This window comes from Protopterus annectens, chromosome 7.part0 (genome assembly GCF_019279795.1).
Source record: "Protopterus annectens isolate FY-2018-M chromosome 7.part0, PAN1.0, whole genome shotgun sequence".
NCBI lineage: Eukaryota > Metazoa > Chordata > Ceratodontiformes > Protopteridae > Protopterus > Protopterus annectens.
This window is the reverse complement of record NC_056739.1, coordinates 1,858,326,497-1,858,346,897: the sequence shown is the minus strand read 5'-3', so window position 1 is coordinate 1,858,346,897 and position 20,401 is coordinate 1,858,326,497. Positions and strand designations below refer to the sequence as shown.

The following is a 20,401-nucleotide window of genomic DNA, read 5'->3' as shown; positions in this document are numbered from 1 at the left end:
GATTCAGAATCACCAGATTATATACTAGTGAAGGCAGCTAATGGACAGCTGTATCGGCAGCCACTCTCCCATAACATAGCAATAACAGACCCCATTTCAGGGATGATCCAGAGAAGTAAAATTGTGGTTTCTGCAAAATGCCCAGTAAACCTTTTGGGTAGAGACTTAATGCAGATATCTGGCATAGCCGTAGTTCCAACCATGCAGGGTATGGAAGCACAGCGACAAATGGATACTTTTGTAGTGCGACCGGAGGGCGAGACATATTATTGGTACATCCAGGACTTAGTTACGACTGGTCCAGGGGCAGTAACCGAGGAACTGATGAACGTAGCCATCAGTGAGTCCCCCTCCCTCGACATTGACAAACAGCATTTGTTGCACTGTACTCTATATTACTGTAATAGTCCAGGGCCTGATAAAGATTATGAACAGGAATTGTTTCAGAACCATGCAAACAGATTAGTGTTGCGAAATTTGTACTGGGATGTAGAGGGAAACAGTGTAGTGAGCTGTTCATTGCCCCAGAAATTTTTAGCACTTTACAAATCTAATCGATTGCCACGTTAGCTTAACTAAGAATGAAAATTTGAAATGGGCAGACTTAGGTGAAAAAGTCACAAGGTGGGAAAAGCAGACAGAATTAGAGCTCTCCGAACAAGGAGTACAGAAACAGAAATTAAATTGGATTACACAGACATACCCAGCTGTGCACTCACACGCTAGTGAGAATAGTTGAGTATTTCTCTTATTAGAAGAAGAGGAAAAAGCCTTGCGAAACATACCAGACATTCTCTGGTCAACAGGGAAATCAGATGTAGGACTTATACGAACAGCAGGACCAGTTACTATTACGCCAAAGTCAGCATTTAGACCCCAGAAAAGACAGTATCCCTTGAGAAAGAATGCAGAGATAGGAATCAAGCCTATAATAGCAGCCTTACTTAAGGAAGGCGTCTTAATAGAATCTCCTGATTCACCATGTAATACACCCTTATTTCCTGTCAGGAAAGCAAACGGGGAATGGCGTATGGTCCAAGATTTACAAGCTGTAAATGATGCAGTTATACCCAGGGCACCAACGGTGCCAGATCCACACACCTTATTGAATGATTTAAAGCCAGAGCAAAAATATTTTTCTGTGCTAGATATTAGTAATGCATTTTTCTCAATACCAATACACCCTGACAGCCAATATTGGTTTGCATTTACATTTCAGGGAAAGCGGTATACATACACAAGATTACCACAGGGATATTGTGAAAGTCCAACAATATTTGCACAAGAAATGGCAAGTAACCTGGTAGGATTCATCCCACCAAGAGGTAGTCAGATTTTACTTTATGTAGACGACATTCTGCTGGCAGCCCCCACCCAGCAAGAATGCAAAGAGGACATGATAGCTTTATTACAGTTTTTAGCTACTCAAGGTCACACAGTAAACAAGGACAAGCTACAACTTTGGAGAAAACAAGTTAAGTACTTAGGATATGTAATATCCAAGGAAGGTAGAATATTAGACGAAGATAGAAAAACAGCAATATTACAGGCACCTAGACCAACTACCAAGAAGGAAATGATGTCCTTCCTGGGAACCACTAATTTTTGTCGGAGCTGGATACCAAATTATGCTTTGGAATCTGCTCCACTGGCCAATTTAATATTTAAAAAGACGATGGCAGCATAGGATTTATTACAATGGACACCTGAAGCAGAAGCAGCTTTCTGCAAGCTGAAACAACTGATTGCTAACTATCATAAGCAATTTATTCAAACTGTAGACTGTAAGCAAGGTTATAGGACATCAGTATTGACACAGCAGCATGGGGACAAGCAACGCTCCATAGCATACTACGTCACAGTTAGACCCAGTGGCGCGGTCCCTGCCCCACTGTGTACAAGCAGTAGTTGCAGCTGCAATGGCAGTACAGGCTTCGGCCTCAGTAGTGTTATTCCACCCTCTCACATTGAGAGTGCCTCATGCAGTCGCAATTATTTTACTGCAAGAAAAAGTAGCATATCTTTCTCCTGCTAGACATCTTTCCTGGTATGAATATACTGTTGAGCCAACCTCATATGACAACTGAACGATGCACAACTTTGAATCCGTCAACCTTGCTCCCAACCCCTGCAGATGGCAAACCGCACTGCTGCTTGCAGGAAATTGAGCAAAAGACATTACCTAGACAAGACCTTACCGATGTTCCCTTGGATGATGCCGAGGTGACATACTATGTGGACGGCTCGTGCAGGGGGGGCCCTGCAGGACAGAATCTAGTAGGGTATGCAGTAGTTTCTGATACTGAAACTTTGGAAGCAAAATCTTTACCACACAACTTATCTGCAAAAGCGGCAGAATTGATTGCCTTGACAAGGGCATGTACCTTAGCAAAAGGTAAGAAAGTGAACATTTATACGGACAGTCAGTATGCTTTTTCTACTGTACATGTTTTTGCGCAGCAGTGGAAAAATAGAGGAATAACATCTACTGGTAAACCAATTAATCATGCGCAATTTATTTTAGATCTACTAGATTCTATTCCATTACCTAAAATGTGGCTATTTGTAAATGCGTAGCTCATACGAAGCAACAGGATAAGATTTCAAAAGGTAATGCAAAGGCTGATACAGCTGCAAAGCAGGCAGCTTCAGCCACAGAAACTTTTCTTTTGAGTGAGGAATTACAACCCTCAGAGACTTTAGATTTAGAAATGTTAAAAACAATGCAGACACTTAATACAAATGTAGAAAAACAGAAGTGGATAAAACAAGGAGCAATCCTTGAAAAGGGACTGTACATCTCCAAGGAGAAGAAACCAATTTTGCCATCTAATTGGTTTAGATATGCAGCATTGTTGAGCCATGGGCAGAGCCATGTCTCAACAGGGGGGATGGCACAGTTAGTGAATCCGAGTGTTTACAACCTATGGATTTACAAATTATACAAAAAATTTCTGTGCAGCATGCCATGTTTGTAACAAGCATCACGCACAAGGGGCATTAAAGCCTAAGCAAGGGAGTTTCCCTACACCACCATATCCGTTCCATACTATTTGTATGGATTTCATAGAATTGAATAAATGCGAGAATAAAAAGTATTGCCTTGTCATTATGGATATGTTTTCCAAATGGGTAGAGGCTTTTCCGACTAAAAATCCAGATGCAGCTACTGTTGCAAAGGTCCTTGTTAAAGAAATCATACCCAGATTTGGTATACCGGAAAAGATTTATAGTGATAACGGTACGCATTTTGTGAACCAAATGGTTCAGCAACTTAGTCGCTATTTTGGGATATCGTTAAAGAATCACTGCGCTTACCACCCCCAATCTGCAGGGTTAGTAGAGAGGCATAATGGGGTGTTGAAGAACAAGCTTAGAAAGCGGATGACTGAGACGCAGAAGAACTGGGTGCACTGTTTGCCTTTAGCACTGTTGAGCATGAGAACTGTTCCAAATGCAAAGGGATTAACTCCTTTTGAAACTTTATTTGGGAGGGCATATTATACACCTCAGTGGAAACCTCTCATGTCTGCAGAGCAGGAGGCTGACAGTTCACTTGCAGGGTATATGAGGCGATTTTTAAATAACAAACTTTTGCAGTTAAATTCTGTTTCAAATAAAGAACAACCGAAATCGGAAGCACCAGTAGCCCCAGGCACCTGGGTCTGGGTGAAGATTGTGAAACGAAAGAATTGGAGTTCTCCGAAGTGGGAAGGTCCGTACCAGGTACTACTGTCGACACCCACTGCAGTCAAGATTGCAGAGCGAGCTTCCTGGATTCATTTGACGCACTGTAAACTGGTTAAGAACTTTGAGTTGGACAAAAAAACTTTGTTACTGTTGTACAACAAGAACAAAATGGCCAGGTACAGAGTGAATAGAGACATTGAGCAACCTCAGAAAACTTGTATGATCATTCTAGTTGTTATGCTAATCACACTGTTCTTTTTGTTGTGGCCACTCCTTTTTCCTGCCACAAAGGTTGAACTGATTAGGCGTAATGAACCAAATATAGACTGGCATCCGAACTTTAACACTTATCAGGCAATTACACGTGTGTACGCTAAGACTTTTAATGTTTCGAACTACTGGGTCTGTACGGCCATACCAACAGCATACGGGGGTTTATTGAAGACTGCTATCCCCCTAGGGGTCAATGAGACCTGGGAAAATCTGTTTTTTGACATAGTTGCTATTAAAGCACATGATAAAGTAGCACTGTATTTGCCTGTGACACAAAAAGGAATTGTATGTTTTTACAAAAATGACACCATCCAAGTGGGATGGAGTAAGTGTAACGTTACAGTACAGTACAAACGTTATAGAAAACCAAATGATTTGAGTGAATCTTGCAGTACAGATTATGACTCATTTTTGAAATCTATGCATAAGACTCTTGATCAGGTACAACGCAATCCTGTACTTTTTAAACATTTATCTGTAATAGATAGGAAAATGTTTCATGCAGGGCAGTCATTTCATAACAAAGTAACAATTAAAGTAGAGGACTGTTATTTTGTGTGTGGTAAAAAAGCATATAAATGGTTACCTGAGAATTTGTCTGGCAGTTGTTTTTTGGGGTACCTGGTTCCAGCCATCCAACACACTGCAGTTTTGCCTCAGGGAAATATTCAAAATACCTGAGACATGACCAAAAAGACTGTTAAGAAACCTGAGAATCCAGTGGGCCGGATCGAAGCGGGCTGGAAAGACCATCGCGATGTGGGAACCAAACTTGTGCACATGGACTTGAGTGATGCTGTCATATCCTGGGCAGGTATATTACCTGCATATGGTGCAGTTAAATCGATATGGGAGCTGTGAAAACTGTCAAAACTTCTCGAAGTAATGAGTAATGCGACTTTTTCTGCTCTTGAACTGATAACTGATGAACTGAATGTCATGAGTACTGTAGTGCTCCAAAACCGAATGGCTCTTGACTTCACCCTGGAGGTGAGGGGTGGGACTTGCACTTTAATCAAAGAAGAATGCTGTGCGTTTGTTCCTGACCATCAGCATGAAATTAACGATCATCTCGAGGTGATTCAGCAAGTGTCGGCCATGACCAAGCCAGGCCCAAACCCTCTAACAGACTTTTTCCAGAATGCATTTGGGGGGGGGGGGGGTTCCATCTTTATGAACATATTATTCATTGCCACTGGGGTGGGATTACTCCTAATTGGAGTTTATATTTGTTGTGGAATCCCCTGCATGAAGAGATTAATCAAAGAATTCATAGATATATCCGTATCTGAGACTATGTATCAAAGTACTGAATTTGAAGAGCTGCTAGAATGTGAAACACTTTCATAAAGGTTTAAACTGAATGACTTTAACTGCAAATCCTGAATGGAAGAGGTTGGGAAAAGAAGCAAACAGTTTACTCTTTTTTGAAAATAGAATAAAAAAGTATTAACAGGAGGGAAATATATATATATATATATATATATATATATATATATATATATATAAAGTATTTTAATACGCTTTTCATTCTATTTTTCATACACTGTATTTTATACAAATTGAGTTTCGTATGAGACTGAAAAAGATGCTTTTTTAGAAAACTGCAGTATGCTTTCTGAAACTTGCAAGTTGCCCTCTGACCTAGTAATTGCTAGCACAGCAATATTCATGTTTAGGCCTTCTGGAAATGTACTTGAGAAGCAGGTGTTTATCTGCTAGGTCAGGAACGAATGAATGAACAATGCTTTATCCTGTAAATGTAATGATTTTAGACAAACAGCTCTGTTCGAAGGATGGGAACCTGTGCAGCTGTAGTAACTTAGAGATAAAGTAGACAAAGGACTAATAGAGAAATGAACTGCTAGCATTGTGCTTCAATTAGCCATAGTATTTTAAATGGTAACATAACATGTATCTAACTGGGAGTAATCAAGGCCATGTTGTTTTCCTCAGGAAGTTTCACATAAAAATTGATAAATCAGCAGAAATTCATGGGAAAGATGGTCAGCAGATGATGATGAAAAAGGTGGTAATCTGTTACGTCAGCATGGTAGGAAATAACCAGTTTAAGAATGTATAAAATGAAAGTATTTCCTGTTTCTGGTTAGACAAAGTCTGTATTAGCACGTTTTTGTCTCCTTGCTGCAAGATTAAAGTACCTTAACCTGAACCTACCGTGTTTTGATAATTTTTAAAGTATATTTTTCCTTTGACAGGTTTGAACTTATAAAAGTTTGATCTGAAGTAGATCCACACACATATATATATATATATATATATATATATATATATATATATATATACACACACACATATACATACATACATACATACATACACACACACACACACACACACACACACACACACACACACACACACACACACACACACACACACACACACACACACGTAACAATATATATGTTATCACCAAAGCCAACAGTTGCTGAATTCAACAGAAAACTTGCTTACGTTAAAATGACTTTTGGCTTTAGCAATTTTGTTTATTTGGCCAACACTTCCTCATTTCAGATTAAATATAGAAATTTATGCAAATCAAAGTTTTACTATTTCTATTGATCAAAAAAACCCACCAAATTTAACACGGAAAGTATTCACCTGGTCCCAACACTAAATGAAGAAACACATTGCAGTATGTCAAGCCCCCGCCCCCAACTAAACATACCAACTCTGCAGTGAGGCAAAATAGCATATTTCTCCAAGTTTGCCAAGTGCACGTGCTCCCTATTAAAATATTCGATAGTGTGATATTCAGTAATTTAACAGTTTGGATCTTGGTAAATTCAGTTTTGTGTAAATTGTCTTCAATTTATTATAATCACACACACACACACACACACACACACACACACACACACACACACACACGGGTCTATTTCAAAAATCAAATTACCACTTCATCGAATCCCACATCAGGAGGACATCGCTGAAACTGAAGTATATTGACCACCAGGAACACTGAAAACTTTCCATCAGAAAAGAACCACTTAGCCACTATGGTGAACTTTGCCCTTTCCTCGCTATAGTGCGATCTCCAAGTTGGTATATTTATAGTTAGTGGATGTGGGGGACAAAGCCCCCCCCCCCCCCAGTGGCTTTGATTTGCTTCCCTTTTTTTTTTTAATATTGGGTTAACGGCCATTTTCAATGTTCTGGCAAGGTCATAGCGATGATGTGGGATTCAATTTCAGCAGTCAATGATTTGCAGCAATCCCTTATCTTGGATGGAAATTATCACAGACTCCACTTGTGTAGGATTGTCAACATTCACTCTACAAATAGTGTTCTGACTTACCAGCAACAATGGGGAGACAATACTGCTTTCCCCTTAACATAAATCAGGGATACAGTCAAGAGGAATATTTCCCCATGAGTAAAACAGAAAACCAAACAAATAGTGTCTTCAAAACCAAATCCTGGGAGGTTAATCCCGTTCTCGTGGCTGGGGATACAACTTGAAAAAAAAACCTCACCAGTCTAGAAACTCATGACTTACAGGGGAAAAAAACAAAATACAAAACACCACACTATCTGTGTCCCAGTTGAAGTAGCACATTCTCCAACAGAACATACTGGTGAAAAGACCCTTTTGCAATAACACACCACAGAAAGGAGGTTAAAATGAAAGCAGGACTATCAAAGCTGCTTCTTGTCTGAAGATATCTCCATTTCTAAATACTATACAGACAGGAGTAAAACAGTGGTTTACCTGAATGTCTCTGTGAAGCAGCAGTTTAGTGAGTCTCTTCAATGACACCTTTTCAGTCACACAAAGTCCAGCTTTTTTATTCAGCAGTGGCATTTTACTTGTATCTCTAATATCGTCTGTAGGATGGATGTAATGAAGAGCCATAAAATCATTGTGTAGTGCATGTCCTACCAATACTTTACCTTTCAGAATCTTCAAAATCTAAAAAAAAAGGTTAAATAATTAAAATTCTCTATTGATAACATAAGGCTGGTAGGACAAAGACAAGTAATAAAATTATTTTGCTAGATGCACCATAAAATCTTAACCTGCTTCTCTAGCACTTAGTTTACATTGATTTAAAAGCAGAGATATTTCACAAATGTGGAGACACTTACAGTTTACTGTTATTTGTTGATGTCTGCTGTGGTGCCCATGGCACTGCTGGAAATAACTAATTTGTTGGACCCGACCCAAAATAAGCAAGCTTATAAGTCAGCTACAGCAAAATGTATTAACCAGGAAAAGCCGAAAGAAGACAATGAATATTCATTAATATCCAAAAATATACAAAATGGACACAGCAATGAGCATTTCAGGTTGTACTGAGTATTACCGGCAGGAAGAAGTTGCCTACCATAGCGCAAGAGAAATAGTTATCAAGTAGCCAAGCAGTACAACTTGTCAAAATAAAACAAACAAAAACATAAAAAAGAAAGCTCTCACAGTGCTGGTATGGATCCTTATAAACGACAACAATTCACAACTACGCTGTCAGCTCTCTTAGCTTCAAAATGCAAACACACTTTTTATAAGGATAGTGAATGAAAATTAAGTTAGTGCTCCAGCAGATAAGGCAGTCGTCACTCAGCACCTCCTCCTTGGTAAAGTTTTTAATTCTCCCACTCTTGTACTCAGCAGTAGGAGCTCACTACTGGCATATGCACAGCTGTGACTATGTAAATGAGAATAACCACAAGAAAAATAACTATGTAAAATTATAACCTAGTCATACTTAAAAGACATGTACACGCCCAAGAAAAGTAAAAGAGCAACCAAAATTTGGAAGGGTGGTCAGCAGATAATAAATACCCATACTCACCGGGCTCCCTACTGAAATGTCAGCACTCAAAATGCAGAGTACTGCCAAAAACTGAAAACCCGGATTAGGAATAAACCTCGAAAATTGCTCTTCTTCTTAAAACGTTTTTGCAGTCAATAAGAGTAGAAGGGCCATTTAAAGTCAAGGGGGACTGCAAGATAAGTTCCCGCTACTGAAGGCATGCTCACTCAATTGATATGTTGATTACATATAGGTTGTACATTCAAAAGAAGTCCCCATGCAATGGGAAGACAAATGAATCAAGACATCCAGTAGATGCAGCAGTTTAAAATCTTGGCACTATGATGTGCCCTTACATTCAAGTGGATAAAAAAAAAAAAGAAGAATACGATTCAATTTAAGATCAGGGGAAGAACTTTCTCCAAGTTATGGCAATACTTGGGAGTCTGCAACCTCAAGCCTTTCTGCAGGGAAGTATGCAAAAGCTTTGCTTCAGGGAATCCATGGACAAGGCTTCTGGAAGCCAATCATCCAGGTAAATGAAAGCCAGACAGCCTTAGCCATAAAACATTTGCCAAGGATGGCCAACACCTAAGTGAAGGCACAATGTGCTAGTGAAAGCACAAACAGCAACACAGTATGAGAAGTACTACTCAGAGAGACCTAAAGGACTGCAGATGACCTAGCAACGCCACCCATACCTGCAGCAGGTGAAAAGTCATTATTCCCTGTTGGATGACCATCTGGAATTGCATCACGATCTTCGACAGAACAAAATTAAGCCTCCTTTGGAATCAGGAAGAAAGTGTGGGGGGGGGGAGCCAACCCTCAAGCCTCACCAGGAAAGATTCTGAAATTTCTGAGCAACAGAGCTTATGAATGTCACTCAGTTCCTCTGACACAAACGGGTCCACCAGTAGAATACTTACTGTGAGTCTTGTGAAGGATCTCAAAGCGTAAATAATCTCTGAAAATTACCACACACACACACACACACACACACACACACACACACACACACACACACACACACACACACACACACACACACACACACACACACACACAAAAATGGCAGTCCAGGGCCATAGAAAACTCTTGTGGGCCCTTGTGGAAGCTGAAAACCTGACTTAAAACTCTGTGCTATGTTACTCTCTTTAATGTTCCCAAACAATGCACCAATTTACTCCTCTTCTAGTGCTAGCCTAGTCTAGTGGGGAAAACACAGGAGGTGATGACTGATGGGAGGTTTGTTTTCAATTGACCAGTTCCTGGAATGGCCAGCATAGCCCCCTCCCCAAGGATATACTGCTTCTCAGCTCTTCAAGGGAAAGCAAAATCTTAATTTATTTATTATTTTATTTATTTTACACTTGTTGACTGGGATTGCCCGACTGAGCTGAAGAGCCCTTTTTCAGTGGAGGCCCAGGGAGAAAAGCTCCAACATATTATACAATTTTCATTAAAAATTAGCATTAAACAGCAATGTTACAGGATTATTACAATGTTATACAGTGCCAATAATCAGGAGTATAGCAAAACTATTTCAAGATGTATAAAACAAAATGGCATTAAGATGAATATAGATTTTGGGGTAACTGGTTACAAAAACACAGTTTTGTCATAATGTAGTTGCATGAAGGCAAGACAATTACAACAGAATTCTTCTCTTAGACAATTTGCTTAATAGATTTTAGAAGACAGCAGAAAGAGTATTCAAGGGAAGGTTAGAGAGAGCTAGTGAGAAGAGTGAGTTAAGGGCAGAAAGCAGATTAAGGTATGGAAGTAAATGATGTTTAAGGAGGGAGAGTGCAGTGGCAGGACCAGTGACTTAAAGTGCTCTTTGGTGGCTGTCTTAAATTGTTTAGGATGTGCAAGGGTCCTGATTTCTAGTAGGAGCATATTCCAGGCAATAGCTGTACATACTGCATCCAAATTTAGACTTGGGTTTGTAGAAGGTCTTGGGTTAGTGCTTCGGAGAGGTCTGGAGGGAGAATAATGGGAGAGGAGAGGGGATAGTGCTGGGCAGTAGGAAGGCTGGTATAGTATAGAATGGGTGATCTGGAGCTGAGAGAGAAGAAGCTGGTGGGGTAATTCAAGCCAGTTTAGGTGTTGGGAGTGAGACAGTGATGGGATTTGTAGGTTTGTTGGGCAGCAAATCTAGCTACCTTGTTGTAGGTAGATTCTTGTTTGGTCAAGAGTGCCGAGTAGATTTGTGAGAATTAGAGAATTGTACATTAGACTGGGTGGAAGGTAGGTAACAGAGAGAGTAACCTTGGCTTCAGAGGCAAGAAATTTCCTGTTATGGTAAAGGAGCCCTAGTTTTGAATGAGTCTTTTTGATACAGTTATTAACATGCAAGTCAAATTTAAGCTGATCGTTGATGGTTACGCCTAAGAGCTTAGTGTTGGATTCTACCCGAATGGAAGTGTTAAGGGACTGTATGGAGAAGGAGGGTTTAATATTGTTGAGCTTTTTAGGTAGGAAGAGTAACAGCTTTTTTTTAGGGTTAAGGATGACCTGGTTGTTGGAGAGCCATGTTTCAACTAAGTTAAAAGATGCCCGAGTAGCTGAGGTTAGACCTCGTAGAAGAAAGATCTAAAGCAAATGAGCACGAAATTGGTCTAGTCAAAGAATCCCTTCTGTTAAAGGATAAAACGATTAGCGCCATGCAAACTAAGATCTGCGATCTTGAGGCGCGAAGTAGGAGAAATAATCTGATCATAAGGGGCTTGAGTGAAACATGAGTCCAGCCAGTTAATAGATACTGCAGCCCAAATTTTTGCTACTCTCTGTCATGAAATTAACCCCACACACGAGTACGTGATTGAGAGGGCTCACAGAGCGTTACGGAGGGAACAGTCTCTCACACTGCCAAGACCAGTTTATGTCAAGCTGCTTAATTTTTGTGATGTACAATCTATTCTTGCAGCTTTTAAAAAAATTAAAAATTTCACATGGAATAATCAAGTGATAATAATATCGCAAGACCTGCCCCCGGAGATAAGAGAGATGCGTCGCAAATTAGCTCCCTTTTGTGCAGAACTTATTCGCAGGAAGATTAAGTTCCAAATGAGATTTCCTTTTATTTTATCCTTCATATATCAAGAAGCGAAGGTATCTTTGTCTTCTCCTAGTGAAGCTAAAACTATTTTCTTTAGACTCTTCGGGACAGATCCTTTTACCAAGTGATGTGATGGCTGTTCATATACAAATTCTACAGTACATAACGATGATCAGACTTTAAAGGCACATGTTGATATTTCTTTTTAGTACTGCATATAGATGTAGTTTTTCTTTTTTATCCTTTTATAAACTCTAGGAACCCGCCTTTAGCTGCGGAGGCTTCATGGATCCTTTAATGCGTGGCGCACATCCAAACTCGTCAGTTACACACCTAACAGGAAGCTCGCCTCGCGTATCCTCTCTGTCAGAATTATGGTTCCTAAACAGCCTCAATCCTCAGTGATACGGGCTTCTTTCAAAGGTACATGTGTAGGAACAGTGAAACTTCGCTGGATTTGTTCTTTCTCGGTTGTCAAGAACTCTGTTTTAACCACCTGTTTATTCGTTTATTCTAATGTTTACAACCGAGTGTTCTATTATAGCACCTATCGGGGGGGAGTAACATTAGGTTATTGGATTTCCTGAACTACATAAATAGTAGCATATCAACAGTTTTGAACGATTATCAAATGTTTCTATTGTACTTTTTCAATGCTTCATGTTTTTTACATGTTACTTTAAGAATCCTACAATATGGAAGACTCTTATTAGCCTTTTAGTGACAGCATTCGAATGACCTACCCAATGTTGATAATTCACTGTTTTTACTGGATGCTAGTAGGATTTTAATAGGGAATGTGATGTCCTGGTTTGGACCTGGTATGATGTATGATATTTGTAAATAGTTTACCTTCTGCATTGCACTTCTATGGCTAAAAATAATAGTGTGTTATTTAGATTTATGTCTATTTGCATTGTATAGTTTAGATATTCTCTCAACTGCTAGGGTAATGTGGGAATGCACGGGATTTGGGTTGAGGGATCTTGGTGCCAGGTATTTGCAATATGTTGCCCATCTTTTTTGTTCTTCAACTCCTTATGATGTTTACTTCATATATCTTTATATATGTGATTACATAGGACTGCTTCATTTGCTCTTATCCCATTAGGTTTAGTTAGATGTTTAGGGCCTTGAAGGTTTCTTCCTGGAATGTTAGGGGACTCAATGTCACAAACAAAAAAAAAACTAGTGATGCATTTGATTCTTAAATCCAACACTGACATATGTTTTCTACAGGAAACTCATTTACTAAGCAGCAACTGGTCCAATGATGTTAAGAGGACATGGATTAGTGATATTATTTCGGCAGGGACCTGTAACAATTCCAAGGGTGTGGCAATTATTGTTAAAAAATCCTTTCGATCACTGATTACTTCGAAAGAAAGTGATCAGGAGGGCAGATGGTGTTACATGTTCTCTACAGACTTTAGACAATCCAATACTTTTTTTGAACATCTATGGTCCTTGCTCGGAGCATGCTGATTTTATTATAATTATTTACAACCTTCTACTTAAATTTCCCAATCACAATTTGGTTATTGGAGGAGACTGGAACATTGTTGTTAATCCTCAGGTAGATCGCACACACAGGAGTAGGATTGGAAGTACAATATTTTGTAAAGCTCTATTAGATTTGATTGAAGATTTTGATTTAATTGACACTATTGCCTTTGCTGCCAAGGCCCCAGAGAGTAATTTAAATCATTTCACTTACTTCTCTAAATGTCACCTTTCATGGTCCCGGATCGACTACTTTCTTATCTCAAGATAATTTGATAATAGACGGATAAAGTTTGCGACTGAGCCTCGTTTCCTATCTGATCATTCAAGAATTAATTTGGAAATAGGCTCAATTCGCAACTCACCCGAGATTTATAGATTTCCCATTTGGTCACTAAATTGTAATCTTTTGAAGGATCAATCCTTAATTACAGATATAAATATGACACTAAGGGGTCTTTTTGAGACACAGAAGGATGTGACTATTCCTTTTGATGTCAGATGGGCAGCAGCTAAGACTGTGATTAGGGGTATGTTTATTAATAAAGCAAGTTTTCTTAATAAAAGCGAGCTACCAAAGAAGCCACTTTACTATTGGACATTAAATTACTAGAGGAGAAACTGATAAATAATTACTCTATAAACCTAGAAAAGGAGCTTATTAGTAAACAGAAAGATTTATTTGAGCACCACCAATCTAATTTATCTATCCAGGAGTTTAGGTATATAGCAAAATTTTCGGAATATTTGCAAACTCCCTCCAGAGCTTTGGCCAGGATAATTCTTAATTCACCTAGAGCTCCTAGGATATCATACATTCAATATAATAACCAGATTTATAGATCGGATGGGGAAATCACTCAATTATTCTACCAATTATTCTCTGAAATCTATGCAAACAATAACCCAGCAGATAGGAGAGGAGAGAAGAGATGGAGGAGTTTTTAAATGGGATTACCTTTCCCAAAGCTACTGAATCACAAAAATCTTTGCTCTTAGCCCAGATAACTAAAAAAGAAATTTTAGATGCTATTGATAATCTGAAATTGGGAAAGGCCCCAGGTCCAGACGGTTTTCCTTCAGAGTTCTACAAAGCATTTAAAGACACCCTAGCACCGATTCTTTTAGTGTTATATAAATCCTTTGCTAATAATGGCATTGCTGACTTATACACCAATCATTCTCATACGATTTTGATTCCCAAAAATACATTAGATTCTACCAACCCTAACAATTACAGACCGATTTCACTTATAAATTTTGATATCAAAATTCTCTCTTCTATACTTGCCAAGATGGTTATTAAGGATTTAATCTCCCCGGAGCAAGTTGGGTTTATGGAGGATAGACACACATGGGACAACACCATAACACTAGAATCTTTGATAAAATTAACTAAGCAAGATAGGAATCCTAAATATGCATTGGTCTTGGATGCATCTAAGGCATTTGATCGGGTGAATTGGGACTTCTTGTTTCTGGCCCTTTTGAAATTTGACTTCCCTCTTGAATTTATTAGTTTAATTAAAACTCTATAGAATAGCTCATTTACTCACTTATATATAAACAAGATATACTCCAATCCTATTAAGATTACAAATGTTACTAGGCAGGGATGCCCGTTATCTCCTTTACTTTTTAATTTATACTTAGAAGTCCTTCTCCTTTATGTTGCACAGAAAACTTATCATGCCATTCCTAAGATATGCAATACTAATATAAGATTTACAGCTTTTGCTGATGACCTTAATATTTATTTTATGCATCCTTCCAATGATGCTAAGAAAATAATGCACTCACTAAATACGTTTGCGGCGGTCTCTGATTATAAAATTAATGATAACAAATCCCTTGTTTTCCCGATTAATCCTGCAGCTCATTGCCAACATTTATTCCCAACCTTACCCATTCATATTAATTATTCTCTAGAGTATTTGGGTGTCGTATATGACCACTCGCATTCTTCTGTTTTACAGGCTAATCTAAATAGGACATGGACCATTATTCAACAGGATATGATAAGGTGGCAGCAATTAAAATTATCTATGCTGTCTAAAATTTCGATTGTCAAGATGAACATACTCCCTAAAGTTCTTTATCAATGCAACTCCTCTCTTTCTCCGGTGACAATCACTCTTATAAACAAAATACAGAAAGAGATCGCCAAGTTTATTTGGCACCCCAAATCGGTCAGGATGGCATATTATAGGCTCACCTTTCCTAAATCAGTGGGGGGTATGGCGCTGCCCAATTTTATCCTATACTATAGAATTATTCAAGCAAACCGAATTCTGGCTATTGCCAATCATATTCATGACTCTTCACGTTGGACTCCGTTATGGATCAAACTTTGGTACAATCTCACGATTAGTAATAATATCAATCCAAAAGCCTTACCCTTCCTGGAAAGAACTGTGATTAGTGAACTCAAGTTGCATAATACTCTAAAGGGCTTAATTAAAACTTTTCAGGAATTATTTCACTCCTTGGGCTTAACTAACGCTCTTCTCCTGTTTCAGCCCTTCCATCTCAATCCAAATGTTAAAATGAATAATCAAATGTTGAATCTTAGTAATTATCCACTGGTTAGAGACTATACCTTTTGGGATCTTTATAAACATCTCAAAAAGTCAAAGTTCCCAAGAAAAGGGCAAACCAGCAATTGAAGTGACAACACAACACGATCACTGCCTCAGAAACACCAGCCACAAAACCAAGCCTTGGAAGAAATTCCTTTATTCCACCGACTAAGCGCTTTCACCAAAATTGGCTTCCTCAGAGTCAGTGTTTTGCAAAAAACATACACATTTTATACTCTTTGAACATGATGACATCATCACATAGACCAATAAAACAATTACTACTCCCATTAGTCAATTAATTAATCAATATTGCACAATCCCAAAAGTAAAAATAAAAAATGAAAAAATGAAAAAAAATGAAAAAATGAAAAAAGAAAAATATATTTTATACACATATGTACACTTTATTTCTAATAGACAAGTGAATTAGTTATGAGAATTTTAAATGAGTTTTAGAAATATATTTTTCTTTTTTCATTTTTTTATTTTTACTTTTGGGATTGTGCAATATTGATTAATTAATTGACTAATGGGAGTAGTAATTGTTTTATTGGTCTATGTGATGATGTCATCATGTTCAAAGAGTATAAAATGTGTATGTTTTTTGCAAAACACTGACTCTGAGGAAGCCAATTTTGGTGAAAGCGCTTAGTCGGTGGAATAAAGGAATTTCTTCCAAGGCTTGGTTTTGTGGCTGGTGTTTCTGAGGCAGTGATCGTGTTGTGTTGTCACTTCAATTGCTGGTTTGCCCTTTTCTTGGGAACTTTGAGTTTTTGATTTGTTATTCGATTCTGCCTCAGTTCGTTTGCATACTCTACTGGGCTGCATGGAGGTTATCCTAAGAGAGATTTTAACTGCTGTGAGTAAGCTGCTTCTTATGTGTGAGAAGGACAAAGTACCGGGTGTCTCCAGTCCTACTGACTCTGAGGTAGAGCTCTACACTTTGCACTCCCCGGTCGCTTCAAGCTTTAACATGCCTTCAGGGCAAAGGAATGTTCGTCCGGGTATCGTTGGCTCCAGTTTGCCTCCGGGGCAAAGGTCTGCTGTTCCGGTTACAGTATCGGACATTGGTTCTAGTTTGCCGCCAGGGCAAAGGTCTGCTGTTCCGTTAACTTTCTCGGATGTTGTTTCCAAAGCCGGTGAAGTATCTTCAGCGGGTCCGAATGGGAGTGGGATGTTATCATCGGAGCAGCGTATTGCTTGTTCGAGACGGGACGGCGAGGTTCGGTTAGAAGAACTACTTTCATGGTTTGAGGAACCCGAATTAGTTGACCGGAGGGTTACTTCCACGTTGGAGCATGTAGTTCACTTGTCGCTAAAAGAGCAGATTAACAGGTACGAAAAATTATGTACTAAATACAAGGCTGTACAACTGGATAATCTTTTCCTTGCTCGATCTAAAGAGCTCAATCAAGTACCCAAGGGGCTTAGACTTTGGAAGCTCCCTATGGGTATTGAGTTGGGTACGGAAGTATATACAGAACTGGTTGCCTTGTTTGACAAGGCGGAACTTGAAATGTTAGACATTATCATGAAAAACAATATTAACAAATTACTCTCTATTAGAGAGGACATTTTAAAGTTGCATAAGAGTATTTGTTCTGATTTACTATTTTTTCAGCATGAGGCTCGGTTCAACAATGTGCTCAGAAAACTTGATGGTTTTGTGAACAAGAATGTGGCAATTAAAGTTAAAAAGCTGGCTAGGGATACAACTGACTATAAATGTAATACAGCTTACACGCCAGGTAAACATAGCCACAGGGGTGATTTACATTTTAATTATAGTCACCAAGAACATCAGGGGAACAATCGGTTCTCCCATGTCAATGAACATGACTTTGGTCAAGTTAATGTAACACCAGTGGCTGAGAGTGTAGACTGTGTCGACCAGGTTTTTGAGGAAGTTGATTTTTTGGACCCACCCATGGGGCCACGCCGGTCCAAGAGGTTGCAAAGCAAGGCACAGAAGACAACCTTTACGGACAAACACCACAGGGGGTGGGGGAGGGAAGAACAGTATGTACAGTATTGACAGACTGTGGTTTAACTTGCAATAAGGACGTTCATGGGCATGTATGTCAAGTTGTCCCTTTGGTTCGGACGACCAGTAATAGTACTATGTTATCTTTATGTACGCAAACATTCAATCACTCGAGACTAGAAGGTGACATTGATGGTGCAAATGGGGGGGTACACTTTATTATACAAGACAAACAAACAGAAATAGAGATTGAAATAGACAAAGATATAGAAAAAGATAGTGAAGTTATGGAAGTTAACAATGTTATTGAGAATTTTGACACGAACGTTTTGTTTGATAGTGACACTAACTTGGGGCAGGGGGACTTAGTGAATGTCGCACCTGGAGTATTTACCCAGAACTTGCTTTACAATTCTACAGGTAGTGAACCAGATTTGACTTGTCAAGTTTTGCAGAAGAGTGAATACTTTATATATAACTATACAGACAAGATCATTGATGATGTTTATTTTGAACTGTTTACGAAAGGTTTCAATTTTGTACCCAACTTTAAGTTGGACATAGCACAATTATTAGTCAATCTGAGATTGTTTACAAGAAAATTAAACTTGGAAATGTATTTTCATGAAAATCACAAAGGTGACAACAACATTGAAACTTCTAGTTGTAAGATCCTTTCTAGGCGAAGCACCTTCATTCCTCCACCATATAGTGAAGTGTCAGCCCTTGAAAAGCTGTTGGATTTTGAGTTTAGGAAGATTTGTAAATCCAAGTATTCCTTGGTTGACAATTTAAGTACACAAGAAAGGTTGTTGTTAAAAGAACTTCAAAAAGCAGGTAATATCAGGTGCATGAAACCGAACAAGGGTGGGGGAATGGTTTTGATGGACAAGGTGGACTACATTGCATGTATGATGTCGATTTTGGAAGACCAAGAAACATACAAGAGGGTATCTAGAAACGAAATTAATATTGCCTATAGAAGGATTGAACTATATTTGTGTGATGCCCTCTTTCAAGGTATGATCTCTGAAACCGAATACGATTATTTGATGGTTAAGAACGCAGTTCTACCTAGCATTTTTGAGATTCCCAAGGTCCACAAAGGTTTGGCTAATTTGCAGTTTAGACCCATTGTAGCAGCTAAGGGTTCTAAAACTGAACCTTTAGCATCCTTTGTGGACTTTATGTGTAAAAAAGTGTTAGAGGAAGTGCCGCATGTGATCAGGGATTCTTGGCATTGCCTTGAAAGACTTAGGGTTGTCAAGGAAGACTATAGGGACTACAGTTTTTTAACTGTTGACGTGGTCAACTTGTTTTCTACCATCCCACACAAGGAGGGTTTAGACATGTTTCGTGAGAGTTTGGTAGTAAGTAACAAAGTGGACAAGGATAGGATCAATCTAATTTGTGACCTCATGGAGATGGTCCTTCTGAACAATTTTTTGAAATTTGAGGGGGAGACATTTCAGCAGTGTTCTGGTGTAGCTATGGGTGCTAGGTGTGCCCCTATTTTTGCGAATATGGTTCTCTTGACTTGGGAGAGAACTTTTATTCTCCCAACAAGATTTATGGAGAACATAATTCTGTACAACAGATTCTTAGACGACCTGCTTATTTTATGGAAAGGTGATGAACTCCAGGCAAATGAGTTTATTGATTATTTAAACAAAACTACCAGTTTTTTGAAATTCACCTTCCAATGGAAGAAGGATACCATCAACTACTTGGACATAGCCCTTGTCAAGGGGGAAGAAGGTCTAACTAGTTCCATATATAGAAAGGACAGTTATTCCAATTCACTCCTACATTTTAAAAGTTGCCACCCATTCCATCAGAGGAAAGGAGTGGCAAAAGGACAGATGGTGCGTTTGTCCAGATTAGTTAGTGAGGAAAGTTTATTTAAACAGGAAATGTTTAAGTTGATACGTATGTTGATGGATAGGGGTTACCCGCTCAAGTTGTTGTTGAGATTGAAAAGGGAAGTGTACAAACGGAGAGGTTCATCATATTCACCTATTCTACGGGGGGAAAATGTATTGGAGATTAACCAAGAGGGACAAAATAGGAAAAAAGTAGAAGCATGTTTTGTGTTGAAATTCAATGAGAGAAGTGATGAAATAGTCAAGTCATTACAAGGGATGTGGGAGTATTGTTTAAGTGATGTCACGAAGGAAATCTTGGGTGTCCATCCAAGGATTGTTTACAGTAAGGGGAACAACTTGAAAGGTATCTTGGAAAGTGAAGAAAAAAGTAGAGTATCAAGAATGTCCAAGTGTGGTCATTGCAGAAGCTGCAGGTACATAGCAGAAGGGTCTTACGTGTGTGTTAAAGGGTGGGGGTATTCTTTGCCTTGCCCTGGGAAATGTAATTGTAACACAAAGAACATAGTATACGTGGCCTTGTGTGTAACCTGTGAAGCATTTTACATAGGCATGACCACTCGTAGGCTACGTGACAGGATGGTGGAACATCTAAGAGCTATTAAAAACAAAGACTCTCACAATGCACTTTATATTCATAGCAT

General features: G+C 38.8%; 1 protein-coding gene across 3 annotated transcripts in view; it reads right to left on the bottom strand.

Moving 5' to 3' along the window:
- LOC122807254 (apoptosis-enhancing nuclease-like) overlaps positions 1 to 20,401 on the bottom strand; it is a 46,136-nt gene that overhangs the window by 9,996 nt on the left and 15,739 nt on the right. For all 3 annotated transcript variants that reach the window (XM_044078346.1, XM_044078348.1, XM_044078347.1), the window contains exon 3: positions 7,700 to 7,900. In XM_044078346.1, coding sequence (XP_043934281.1) covers positions 7,700 to 7,900 — 201 coding nt within the window. The remainder of the gene's footprint in view (positions 1 to 7,699; positions 7,901 to 20,401) is intronic.